This window comes from Hippichthys cyanospilos, chromosome 15 (genome assembly GCF_059441005.1).
Source record: "Hippichthys cyanospilos isolate Australia breed blue-spotted pipefish chromosome 15, RoL_Hcya_1.0, whole genome shotgun sequence".
In the NCBI taxonomy this organism is placed as follows: domain Eukaryota; kingdom Metazoa; phylum Chordata; class Actinopteri; order Syngnathiformes; family Syngnathidae; genus Hippichthys; species Hippichthys cyanospilos.
The window spans coordinates 1,761,559-1,775,065 of record NC_142383.1 but is presented as its reverse complement, the minus strand read 5'-3'; the positions used below and the strand labels follow the sequence as shown (position 1 = coordinate 1,775,065).

Here is a 13,507-nt window from a genome sequence, read left to right as displayed (position 1 = left end):
TGTTTACTGGAATGATCGCCTGCCATTTGCCATAATATAAATAAATCAAAATCACCAATCCCACTTACATTAATACCGATGTATGATTTAGAGTCGCCGCTTGCCAAAACTTGCATGTTTTAGGAAGGTGGAAAAGTACGAGAAGAAAACTCACGCAAACCCAACGAGAACAGGCATACTACCCACATGGGTCAGAGCTCACACAAGCTGAGCTTTTGTGCGCCTGTGTTATATGTAAGTAATTATAGAAATTTTAACCATATTCAGTTCATTATTCATTATTAGTTCATTATTATTACCATTTAGCACTTTTATGTTATTTGTGTTCTGAATAATAATAATTTAAAAAAAAAAGTGAGCAAGAGTACTATGGTATTCTGATATACGGTGAGGCATGTCTTACATGTATCCAGCCACCATTCTCTGAGCATACACCGCAGCCTCACAGAACAACCGCTGGTATGAAAGCACCTCGCTGGCTATATTGAGCACGAGCAGTTTGTACAGGTGAGTGTCAGCCAGAACATTCTCCTGCTTCTCCAAACACTCAGCACACAGCTTCACCACCTAAGGGGAGAAGAGACCTGTTAGAGAAAAAAGCACCATTGGCTGGTCAGAAAATAAATGGGGCTCTCATTTACTCATTTTACTCTTAATTCTTCTCTTAATCTATAAAAACCACTTGCTAATGCCTCAGCCTGTCACACCTTATTAGTAGCCTCTATAGCTCCACCTGTTCCTTGCTCTTTTTTACCTGCTCTGCCCTTCACCTCACTGCTGGGTTGTCTCATGTTTTTTCAGTACTGTTGAGCCCTTTTGAACATTGAACCTGATTTTGAACCAAAGTATTCTTGGACCCTGCCTGTTATCGCTCTGTACTTTCTTAATCAGGCGCGTACAGCCATGCTACCCTGAGAATGTTCCAATCTTGGAAGCTGAGCAGGGTCGGGGCGGGTTAGTAGTTGGATTGAAGACACCCTGGAAACACCAGGTGCTTTAAACGTCGAGGTGGAGCCCACCAGGTCGCTTAGGACTTTGGTCCACGGGGGACCAGGGCTGGCATGCATTGGAACAGTCGCCTTAGGCCTTGTCTACATGTAGGCACGGTTCTTGCAAACGGGCAGTAAATATCTCCATTTTGCCCTATTTGATATATGTGACCGAGCTTTTTTTTCTCATCAAAATCGAATGTTTCAAAACCTCCAGCCAAAGTGGAGATTTGCCCAAGCCTCCAGTTTCGTGGTTGTGTGTGACCAGCTTCAACGGGGATTTGCGTTATCGCGCTACTCTTTTTCCTCACCGAAGACGCGGAGACCGGTGACGTCAGAGGCGGAAGCTCTTTCTGATTGGACACGTCAGAGGCAGAAGTTCTTTCTGAATGGACAGAATTTGCGACATTACTGCCACCTAGCTACTTGGCATGCTTGTACACAAATTTTGAAACCGCATTATGCGGTTTCATATAAACGCAACGTTTTTAAATAAACAATGACGATTGGGGGGGGGGGGGGGGGGGGCAATGCGGTAATTAGCCGGTTACATGAAGACAAGGCCTTAAACCCCAAACTGTTACAGAAACAGAGATAGAAGCAGCAGCAGTTATGATGCCTGATGCCTCACCCTGAGGCGAAAAGGAACTACGATTACTACTGCTACTACTTCCTTACTGATCTTGGAAACTGGAACGTATACAGTATTTGGATTTTGGGTATTCGGACTACATAGTGGATTGTATTTTGGAGACCGGGTCAGGAATTCTGCATTTGTTAGCTAACTAGAATGAATAAAGTACAATGATTTGGAAATCATCGTTAACTTATATTTGAGAGATGCAAAGTAGACGTCCGAAGGCTTGGCGGGGGGGGCAAGATGATGTGCCTGGGACTGGCAGGTAGAGGCAGGGTTTTATGCAGGTCAGGTAATCGGTTGCACCTGGTGGTGATTGGCCTGATTGATTGGAATGTGGTCAGACATGTTTGTGAGGGAGAATGGGGTGGGTGGAGAGGTAGGCTGTAACAGTCGCTACATCTATAAGTACAGTATAAGTTCCAACTCTACCATGCAAAGCGAAAGCTATACATCAACAACATCCAGAAGCGCCAATGCACTCTCTGCGCCGAAACTCATTTTTATGAACAGATCTGTACAGTCACCCTTGCGTGTGCTTGTGTACACAAGTTAACAGCCAGCCAAACTCCATTCAAAATGAATACGGGAGTCAGGAAGTAGCATCCAAGCTCAAAGTGCTTTATTTGCGAGCACTGTCATATCCAAACGAACCAGAGTGAGACTAAAGGAAACAAACAAATATGCAATATATATAAGTGACTGCCTAATTACAATACACGTGCATATGATCTGTAAATAAACAATAATGAGTCCACATGTCAAATTGTTGCGTGGATTGTGTCAGGAACAGTAATGTTGTTCTTTTCAAATTAGGAGCAATATAATTGTAACATGAAGCAACTTATTGCTGAAATATGTTATGTGATACAGTTGAAAAATATAATATTTCCTTTTTTTGTTAAGCTTGATAGATGAGAAGCCACTGTCATTAGTGACACAATTTTTTGGCCAAAAAGCCAAAAATGAATCAGATGATGTTACATGATTTTTCTCGAGTTGCTCAATAACATAGAGATACCACTACGAATGTAGTTTCAAAGTTAAATAAATCCGACACAACATTGGCTCAACATTGTCTTTTAACCTTATTGAGAACAAAACATTTGCTCAACAACCATTTTTCAATCGATTTTACACTAGCAATAATGTTCACACTTGTAAATTGTCTTCACCGGTATCTATCTTTGTGGGGAAAAAAAAAGTCAATTTTTGACTGCAGTTTAGCAATTATGCCATTGTATAAATTTGTTTCAGTCTCACTGTCCCTTCAGCTCTTGTTGATAGAAGTGCTTTCCTCTAATTTGCCAATTACATTTGTCCCAATTACACTTAAAGACAATTGTCCAATATACCTTCCATGCATGTTTTGTGAGTGTGGGAGGATGCCGGAGTGCCTGGAGAGAATCCACGCAGGCTGAGGGAGAAAATGTAAACTCCACACAGAAAGGTGGCAGCGATGTGGATTTCAACTCAGGTCCCTGAACTGTGAGGCGGACGTGCTAAACACTGCGCCACCAAGCCGTGTAGTATATATCATTGATGCCTATTAATTACCATATTTTTCGGACAATAAACTGTGGCTTTTTCCTTTGAGCCCTGCGGCTTATAGTCCAGTGAGGCTTATCTGCATTTTTTTTTGTTTTTGTTTTTTTTTTGGCCTAGCCACCAGGAGAAAATCCACCGAAGAAAATATGTGTATCTTTCCAAGGTGTCAATTTATGGAACAACCATGAAATAGAACTGAAAAGATGTGAATCAATGGCTGAACTCGAGAAGAGTTTTTAAAAATAAATAATTAAAAATATAAAAAAATATGTCTTAATTGAAAAAGATTGTATATAAAAGTTTGTGATATGTTAATTTGACATAAGGTATATATTGTTGTATTTAAATATTTATGATTGTATGTATGAATTATCTGCCATGTTTTTATATGTTCACTGAAATAATGTAGTAATTAAGCATTGGGAGACAGAAGAAGATACTATCGGAAGAATTGATTTTGAGTTTGAACTGCTATTTAACTCTGCAGTATTCTGTTGGTGTTATGTTGAAAATAATCCATTCAGTTTTGCATAAATATGTTGGTGCTAAATATGTAGGCATGTTGAGTATGTTAAAGAGAGGATGTTGCTGTTGGCAGGGAATTCATTTTTGAAAAATAACTATAAAAAATGTAAATACTTCCATATAACATCTTTTTGCATAAATATCTGATGTTATGACCTGCGTTTTATTGTTCAGTGCAGCTTATCTGTGACAAAAGTTGTTGGTTTTTTTTGCTTAATTTTTGCTGCTACAGTTTATATACCAGTGCGGCTTATAGTCGGCAAAATATGGTTTCTGTGGCCTAATTTGGACATACACATCTTAGGACTCCTCAGGACATCAATGCCCCAAATCTTTTCAATCTCCCTCATTACATTATTTCAAAACACCATCAATATCGGACAGTCCAAGAAGACATATGAGTGATCGTCTATCCCTCCAGAGTTTCTCCAACAAAGTGGAGATACTGGGTCTTTACTCAATGTTGAAATGGCCTAAGTGGCAAATAAAATACATGTCTTGCAATTCTGTCCCCACTATCACAATCATTATTAGTGCATGATCCTGAGTTGAGCAGAGTAGGGATATATTGCCCGGATTTGCCTTTTTCCACTGCACAGCAGAAGAGTAATGATCATAGAAGTAGATTCAAGTCAATCTACTTCTATGATCATTACTTGAAACAGTTTTTGTAACCACGCAAGCTTATTTCCCGGTGATGTCAAGGTATCTCAATTATAGACCTGGGATAAGCCTTGGTGTCAGGGAATTTCAGCATGGGTGCTCTGTGGGCCCACTTGGTGTTTAACTCAGCCCCAACATGCTACTGATGAGTCCCATGAAAGAATGTGATTTGGTCTTTTAAAAACTCTACCAACCATTCCAGTCTTCCAAGAAAGGTTTTGGTATGGATGTGTCCATCAAGGTTTTGTGTCTTATTTTTTAATTTAGTTTTTTATTTTACTTTAGCTCAACAAGTATGTCAGAGAGCTTCTGACGTTTGTGAGAGCGACTCTTAATTTTTGCTGGACTAGCTGGACCAGCAGACCTTCTTTCCCCATGTCAGCTTTTGTTTCAAGTGTAATGGAGCCTTTACTTTGTTCACTGCTATAACTAACCTTGCAGACGCTATTTTTGAGTACTATGTTCCCCTACCGGTTCACGTTTAGTCGTTTGCGCTACCCCCTCATGTTTTTTTTTTCACTCCTCACAAAATAAAAAAATATATGTTGCGGAAATGCGTGCTGTGATGGTTTCCCTGCATGCCAAACAGAGATGAGTTGACTGTAACTGCACATGCCACGGGCACTCCTACAAGACGAATGATTGGGTCTTAGCGAGACATCGACCAATGAGAGCAGGAGTTGTGATCCACTTCTGTCCTCATTGGTCGATGTCATGCCAGGAGCCAATTACGCATCTTGTAGGAGTAACTTGCCAGTCCACACCAGTCCTGTACGCAACCAGGACTGTCTGGTTGCGTACACCTCCAGCAGAAGTCTCTGAGTCTCTGGTACCCCCCCCCCCCCCCCCCCCCCCCACACACACACACACACACACACACAAACACACACAGACACGCATGCACAAAAATTCCTTGTGGGGTGTTGGGGTCTTACTTCGGAGATTTCACTTTTCACAGGGGTTTTTTGATCCCCATTAACCACAAAAATAAGGGAACACTGCAAATACCAAGTGTAAATTAAGTTGTCAAGGTTTGTGTTCAGCATGTTATGTTAGTCATGATGTCACCTGAACTTTAATACTCTGTTTTAAACCTTATTTTTCTTCTTTTGAAAATGTTTTGCTCTGGTAACAGGATATTTTGCTGAAAAAAAAATCATTGGTTATATATTATTGAAAATGGTTGAGAACCATGGATCTAATACACAAAGTTATTACTGGTTCGCTAATGAGTGACTTAAAATTGATGTTGTGATGCTGATTTGTGTTTTTGGGTCCAAATTGGTAATGTCACAGAAGCAGATTTAGGAACAAGACAATGTAAGAAAGAGGAAGACCTACCTCATGGAAATCTTTCTCAGAACGGTATTTCTCAATCTTCTCAAGATAGTCTTCACTAAAAGCTATCACCTCTTTCAGCTTCTCAGCAGACTGCTGTGATGGAGACACAAGCAAGAGGCACTCGTATTTCTTGTGACTCTTTTTGTGTCTTCAATCAAAATTCTAAAATAAGACATAACCCGACCACTTCTCACTTTGTCCTCTGCAGCAGCCATCATCAGGTCATCCTTAAGACGCTGGCTGCAGTGTTGACACATGCACTCAAAATGGTAACGTTCCATCAGCTTCTTCTTGCGGTCACCTGACAGTTTCAGGAAATCGATGTAGCTGACAGTCACCTCCTGTCCTTCAGGGATTTTTTTTAAAGCTCGGAGCTCAATCCTGTTGGAGAAAACTATTTATCTTTTTATCATATCAACAATCGAAAATTACAAAAGCAAATAATGTGCTTTTCATCCAAAAGATGTTTATCTTCAACTGTGATTGTTCTAAAAATTAATCCTTTTTTTTTTTTTACCTTTCATTTTTCATCCATTTGTTTGAGTTAATATTGGGGGGGGGGGGGGGGGGGGGGATTTCACATCTCAATTTATAAGGCTACTGGGGATTCCTCCCTGTCTGAGAATGCATATGCTGGAGTCCATCAGAGAATGACGTAATTCCCCATAAACCATGAAGAGGCATACAAACCTAGCCCCACTTTTGGTGTAGAAAATTATGTATTTTTCTGTTTGAACCCATCATCAAAGCAATATCTGTCATGCCATCACATCTTGTGAAGGGAGTCATATGTTAAGTTGTTTTCTTAATGTGCTTATTTCTTGTCCAGAATAGTGTTCATTGCTATCCATCTATGCAGTCCTAGTTCATTTCGCCCCAGTTCTTATGCTGCGTTCAGATGGAGCGTTCGTTTACGCTCTACGCGAGGCGTTTTGTCGCGAGGTCAAGATGAAGTTCACTTTTCACGCTACAGTATCACGCGAGGGGAGGGGAGTGAGCTTGCTGTGCACTTTACAGTGGATCCGTAAAGGAGAGCATTGCTGAGAATGTTTCCGGGATATGGCAGAGCCAATATTTTCTCCGACAGGACCTTTATTATTCTTTTTTTACACTGCGTGTCTCTCGCTTTCACGGCAATACTCGTCTGCCAAAAAAAAAACTTTCAATGTCGCAAACAAGTGGCCAATACCATGCTAAATACTGTAGGCTACTGTCAGTGCTGCACTATCGTTAGCTTACCACAGTAACTACGGTTCAACAGCTGTTAAAAAAAGGAAGCAAACGCTGCACATACCAGTAGTCCCAAGTTCTCCCTTCCGCCTTTCTACAAGCCAGGTGAGTGCTCTTGCTTGGCCCCGTTTTGTATTGAAAGCTCAGCTGGCCGTGTTGGATAGCTCCCGGTGACCGCAAACAGCCGCCATGATTCGTTCCTGCCCCCTGCTTGAGCCGTTGAACGTTCCCGAAGCTGATTGGCTGACGCGACGCGACACGCTACAAAAGTTCAATTTTTATAACTTCACGCGTCATGGCGCCGCTCCATCGTGTCCTTCGTGTCTCTCGATGCGTCATCGCACGAACTCCACTGACTACAATACAAAACCGAACGCTATTCACACTTCATCTGAACGTGGCATTAGATAAAACTGTTGACACAGGAAAGTGCGAGCTGGGACCTTGGCCCAGCAGTTCAACTGCCCAGCCCTTGGCCCAGCAGTTCAACTGGCTCTTTTTTTTAATGTTTTTTTTTATGTCTTGTAACGTGCAATGCTTTGCTGAATGAATAAAAAGCAGTCAGGTATGCTTGCGCGATGAATAAGTGCTATTGGCAACGCATGACTTCGTTCGCCAAGCTCTTCTCCCTTTGCCTGGGCAGAGAAAAGTCAATCTTGGCTGGTCTGAGTTACTCTTTTTGCTACTTAGCAGCTAGGCTTGTCCTAGTCTTCTTATAGAGATTTCTCTAACACATCTATGTACATATTGTATGCTAACATACTGACTATAAATGTTACTATCATGCATGATGTGCGAAGGCATAAATGGTAGTGGACCCAAAAGCAAGGAAGCCAGAGCAAGATGAACTCCAAATCAATCAAGGTAGTGGACAGAAGACAAAGTAATAACCAAAAACTCAGAAATAAACCTACTACTAAAGACAAGACTTAAGGCTCAGAAAAACAAAGGAATAACCTCATGAAGGACAATGAGAAACTGGCAAAATTGCAAGAATGACTAGAGTGACACAGGGAGAACAACAGTAAGACTAAGACAATGACCCGACAAATAACTGGAAACAAACTGGGAATTAAATACACTACAAATTAATTAGGAAACATGAAATAGCTGGACAGGAATAAAAGGCAGGGGAAGCTGATTGAATAACACATGGGGGGGAGGTACACTCAGACGACAGGTGAAATACATCACCCTAACGAGGACAGACGCAAGGTAAATAAAACAGAAACATTGAACAAAAACCCAAAACACAAATGAATAGCAAAACCAATGTTAACACAAACCAAAAAAACAACAACTTGACAATGAAGACAAATCCCATTTGATAGCTAAGTCTGGCGAAGTTCATTGTCGTTGTTCGTCCGCTAAGAACGTCCTAAAAAAACAAACTTTATCACACACTAATGACACACAGGAGCAACTCGGGATTCAATTTAACGCTCAACGATACTTAGACATGTTCACATGAGATCTTGAGATCAAGCTATTCTACTCTTCCACCTGAGCAAGACAAATCTACTTGTTATCCAGATCTTAGCCTGAATGTAGACCCTCCATAACATTTCTGTTACTCAATCCTACCATTTCTTTTGATTATAAAACACATACCTCCTCTGAGAATGGAGAGCAGAACTCATGGCACTTTGGCTGCAAAATAAAGCAGAAAATTAAATGCTTATATGTGATGCACCAAGCAGTCTTTGTTTTTTGACAGGGCCGCCATCAAAACCATCATTCTTAACCCCTGGGCATCTGGAGATTTTTTACTAATCTGGCTTTATTATTGCCAAATCTGGGCTGACTTTGAAAGGTCCGTAAAATCATCAAATATGAATATATTTTTACTTTCAACGACCCAGCCCTTTGTTCAGTGGCATCAGCTCTAACCATTCATATACTGTACATTTTTTTCTTGGGAATCTTCATGTACACAAATTAGCCCTTTCAGGCTCAAATTAAGTTCATAAAAGCCTCAATCAATATTAATGTGGAGTACCTAAGGTACTCTCATATTATTGTTGCAAATTTGCAACGCCTACCTGGAGAGGGTTAGAAAAAATGTGACAATAGCAAAAGTAACTATGATGTATATTTATGAAATTGAAATCGGAATACTTTATATGTCATAATTAGAGAACTTTGAGTTTTGAAGAATTTTGCATTATGGTAGTCCAGGCTAAGCCAATCATCAAAGTCATTGAAAGTCACACATCAAAAACATTAAAAAGGTTGATTTTGGGTCAACATTTCCCCTGGTGGTTAAATGTGAAGCAACTGAAAAACATGTGGTACATACTTCCCATGGTTAAGGGAAACAGAGCAGTTAGGCGAGCAGTCATGGTTGACCAGACATAGGTTGGGGAAAAGTCCCACACCGACGGCTTGCAGCTCATTCTGGTCCCTCATCGTGAATCCATTACACATAATCTGCACACACAGAGGCACCGTGTCAAAATGAATGTAATTATACCAGAGGTAAAAGTGACAGATCCAGTTGTTCAACATTACAATGCCAAAGATGTGTGAGATATAGTCGAATGAGTGTTGTTGCCTTCCATGGGACCAATATTCCAGTAAACTCTGAACATCTGTTTCAAGCCCTTTAAGGTTCTTCTCTGACAGGTCAGACACGTGGTCCTCCAGCTGTTCCACTGAGATCAACTGACTGTCTGACACAATGCCTGTATCTTTGTGAAGGCGCCACAGCACACGAGCAGCAAGACTGCAGGCAAAATAAAAGTGGGGAGAGATCATTCTAAATTCTGGAATAAAGAGAAGTTATTGTGTCATTCTGGCATTTGGTCCAACTTTAAATAATCAAAGAGTCTGGTGTTATGTTAAAGGGAAAACATAATGTTGCAGCACATGATAAACAAAACTGCTCCAAACAAGCCAAACATTATTGTTGCATCTGAAGTGACTTCTTGCAAGTGCAAGCTTGTTAAATTACATTCTCAACCACTTTTTAAATGTGTATTATTTCCTTTTGAGAAACAGTTTTGGTATGTTATCTGTTATGAGATTTGGCAGTTGAAGCTTAATGTGTAATAATTTGAGTTTGGGATCTGAGCGTTAAATGAGTCATCCATATGTGGGGAAAAAAAAAAAACAGGATTGGAGAGATTCTTGAATAGTTTACTCATTCTATTTATTGTTCATTCAGTCCTTATTTAATGTTGTATGCAATGTATGCAATGTATGTGTGCTCCCAATTTCGTTGTACACCAGCTATTAAATTGCATTAAATTACAACAAATTAAATTAAAGAAATTTTGCATAAGAGTAGACTGTAAATGGAATGTATGTATGTATATATATATATATATATATATATATATATATATATATATATATATATATATATATATATATATATATATATATATATATATATATATTCAATGCTCACGTGGGCAATGACAGTGAGAACTGGAAGGGCAAGATTGGGAGGAATGGCACCCCTGATCTGAACCCAAGTAGTGCTCTGTTATTGTCCATAACAACACCTTTTTCAAACATAGGGATGTCCATATGTGCCCTTGGCACCAGGACACCCTAGGCCGCTGTTCGATGATCGACTTTGTGGTTCTATCATTGGATTTGCGGCTGCGTGTTTTGGACACGGGTGCAGAGAGAGGCGATCTGTCAATTGATCACTACCTGGTAGGGTGTTGGCTCCGATGGTGGGGAGGATGCCGGTCAGACCTGGCAGACCCAAACGTAGTGTGAGGGTCTGCTGGGAATGTCTGTCAGACTCCACTGTCAGAAGGAGTTTCAACTCCCACCTATGGCAGAATTTCTCCCACGTCAATGGACAATGAGTTCGAGTGGACCATGTTTTGCGCCTCCATTGTCGAGGCGGCTGATCAAAGGTGGTCAGTTCCTGTCATGGCAGTAATCCTTGAACTTGCTGCTGGACACCAGCGGTAAGAGATGCCGTCAAACTGAAGAAGGAGTCCTATCGGGTCTTTTTGGCCTGTTACTGACTGGCCAAGCGGAGTGCGGCTTCGGCTGTCGCGAAAGGCAAAAACTGAGGGAGGAGTTTGATGAGGCCATGGAAAGCGACTTCTGCCTCAGGAGGGGAAAACAGTGCACCATTAACACTGTGTACAGTGGAGATGGGGCGTTGCTCTACTTGGGACGTTGTCTTCCTCAGAGAAGCAGAGTCTGGAAGCTCTGAGGTGGGCTCTTTTATATCTGGGGATGGTCACTGAGATCTGCCTGGAGTTCCTGAAAGCTCTGGATGTTTTGGGGCTGTCTTGACACACCTCTACAACATCGCGTGGGCATCGGGGACAGTGCCCCTGGACTGGCAGGCTGGGGTGGTGGTCCCTCTTTTTCAAGAGGGAGACCGGATGGTGTGTTCCAACTACAGAGAGTTCACATTCCTCAGCCTCCTCGGTAAGGTCTATTCAGGGCTGTTCGGTCCCTGTATGACCGATGTCAGAGTTTGATCTGCATATCCAGCAGTAAGTCGAATCAGTTTCCATTGAGTGTTGGACTTTGCCAGGGTTGTCCTTTGTCACCGATTCTGTTAAATCCTTTTTTGGATGGAATTTCTAGGTGCAAACGAAGCATAGAGGGGTTCCGGTTTGGGAGACTTAGCATTGCATGTCTGCTTTTTGCGGAAGATGTGGTGCTTGCTGTTGGCTTCTTCAGGCCAGGACCTCCAACTCTCACTGAAGAAGTTTCCACCCGAGTGTGAAGCAGCTGGGATGAAGATCAGCACCTCTAAATCTGAGACCATGGTCCTTGGTTAGAAAAGGGTGGAATGCCCTCTCCGGGTCGAGGATGAGGTCCTGCCCCAAGTGGAGGAGTTCAGGTATCTCGGGGTCTTGTTCACGAGTGAGGGTAGGATGGAATAGAAGATTGACAGGCGGATCGGTGCAACATCTGCTATAATGCGGACTCTGAACCAGTCTGTCGTGGTAAAGAGAGAGCTTAGCCAAGAAGCTAAAAACTCTCTATTTACCGGTTGATCTACATTCCTGCCCTCATCTCTGGTCACAAGCTGCGGGTCGTGACCGATAGAACAAGTTCCCAGGCACAAGGCCGAAATGAGTTTCGTCCGTAGGGTGTCCGGGCTCTCCCTTAGAGATTGGGTTAAAAGCTTGGTCATCCAGGAGGGACTCAGTGTCGAACCGCTGCTCCTCTGCGTTGAGAGGAGCCAGTTGAGGTCGTTCAGGTATCTGGTTATGCCTCCCGGTGATGCCTCCTGGTGATGCCTCCCGGTGATGCCTCCCGGACGACTCCCTGGTAAAGTATTTCAGGTGTGTACCACTGGGAGGAGTCCACGGGGAAGACCCAGGACACGCTGGAGGGACTACGTATCTCGGCTGACCTAAGAATGCCTGGGGATCTTCCTGGAGGAGCTGGATGAAGTGGCCGGGAAGAGGGAAGTCTGGGCTTCCCTGCTGAGGCTGCTGCTGAGGCGACCCAACCCCAGATGAGCGGAAGTTAATGGATGCCTGGATTTTTAAGTGATCGATAAAATGGGCATTTTGACATTTGTGCATTTGGGTTTAGATCTGGTTTGGTCGTGAGAGTGAAAAAAAAAAAAAAAGTGTCTTCATCACAATCAATCCGACTATCATGCATTATAAAGGGGAACTGGATGTTTTTCTTACCGAACATTTTGATTGGGCGCCTTGCCAAACTTCTTGATGGCTCCACACTCCTTCTTGTGTTCACCCCAGCATGCAGTCTGGCAAGTGCGATTGCAGTAGAAAGCAAACTGGCATTGAGCGCAGCGATGCAACTTGGCCTGCTGACGGAAGCAACTATGGCACACCTGCATGAACATGCTGAGAGAAAGTACAATAATGAACATATTTGAGTAAATATATAATATGGAATATTACACAGAAATATTTGAATGGCATTACACCAACAGCATAAATTTGTAAGACTATTTGTTCTTGACCATTGTTAACTTCGTGTCTTAGTCACTTGCTCATATTTTGTTGATTTTAAACTTTAAAACTCATTTTGAAAGTCAGTCAAAACATGTTGTTTTGGATTTATGATTAAATCAAATCTTGAAAATTGGTTGTTCACTTATTTTTATTCAATTGATATGAAGTTGCGTGATTATTTTTTTTAATTACTTTTTTTTGTCTTTTTGTGGACTTGCTCAATGTCTTCAAATTAAGTCTGCCTACTTTGCCTACTCTGCCTACCTATCTTTAAGTTTTATTTATTATTATTATTATTAGTTGTAGAGTTTCTTTTTAAATTGTATTTCCCTATTTGTATTATTAATTAGTTTATTTATTTATTTATTTTTGGATGAAATTGCCATCATCAAGTTTTGCATTCAAGGATTTGGGATCTGCGGTTTGTACTGGAATCTCTACAGTTGGTGTTGTGTATTATACGCACAGTGTTGGATATCGGGGAAGTTTTTTTGTGGCCAAGAGGGTTCATTGCTGTATGGAATGAATACATGTGTACATGTGGGTTTTTGTGTGTTTGTACTTGTCTTTTTTTTCTCTGTCTCTTTTTAAGATATCAGCTTTGTCCCATCTTTTGTGCTCAGAATCCTGACCATGTCTATCAGAGTCATTCTAAC

At 41.5% G+C, this 13,507-nt stretch overlaps 1 protein-coding gene across 1 annotated transcript in view; it reads right to left on the bottom strand.

The window, feature by feature from the left end:
• LOC148411323 (histone-lysine N-methyltransferase Smyd1-like) overlaps positions 1-13,507 on the bottom strand; it is a 29,180-nt gene that overhangs the window by 8,408 nt on the left and 7,265 nt on the right. Inside the window, exons 2-8 of the mRNA XM_088435548.1 lie at positions 12,564-12,740; positions 9,445-9,658; positions 9,233-9,363; positions 8,545-8,583; positions 5,898-6,084; positions 5,704-5,796; positions 404-567 (exon numbers count right to left, since the gene is read on the bottom strand). Coding sequence (XP_088291674.1) covers positions 404-567; positions 5,704-5,796; positions 5,898-6,084; positions 8,545-8,583; positions 9,233-9,363; positions 9,445-9,658; positions 12,564-12,740 — 1,005 coding nt within the window. The remainder of the gene's footprint in view (positions 1-403; positions 568-5,703; positions 5,797-5,897; positions 6,085-8,544; positions 8,584-9,232; positions 9,364-9,444; positions 9,659-12,563; positions 12,741-13,507) is intronic.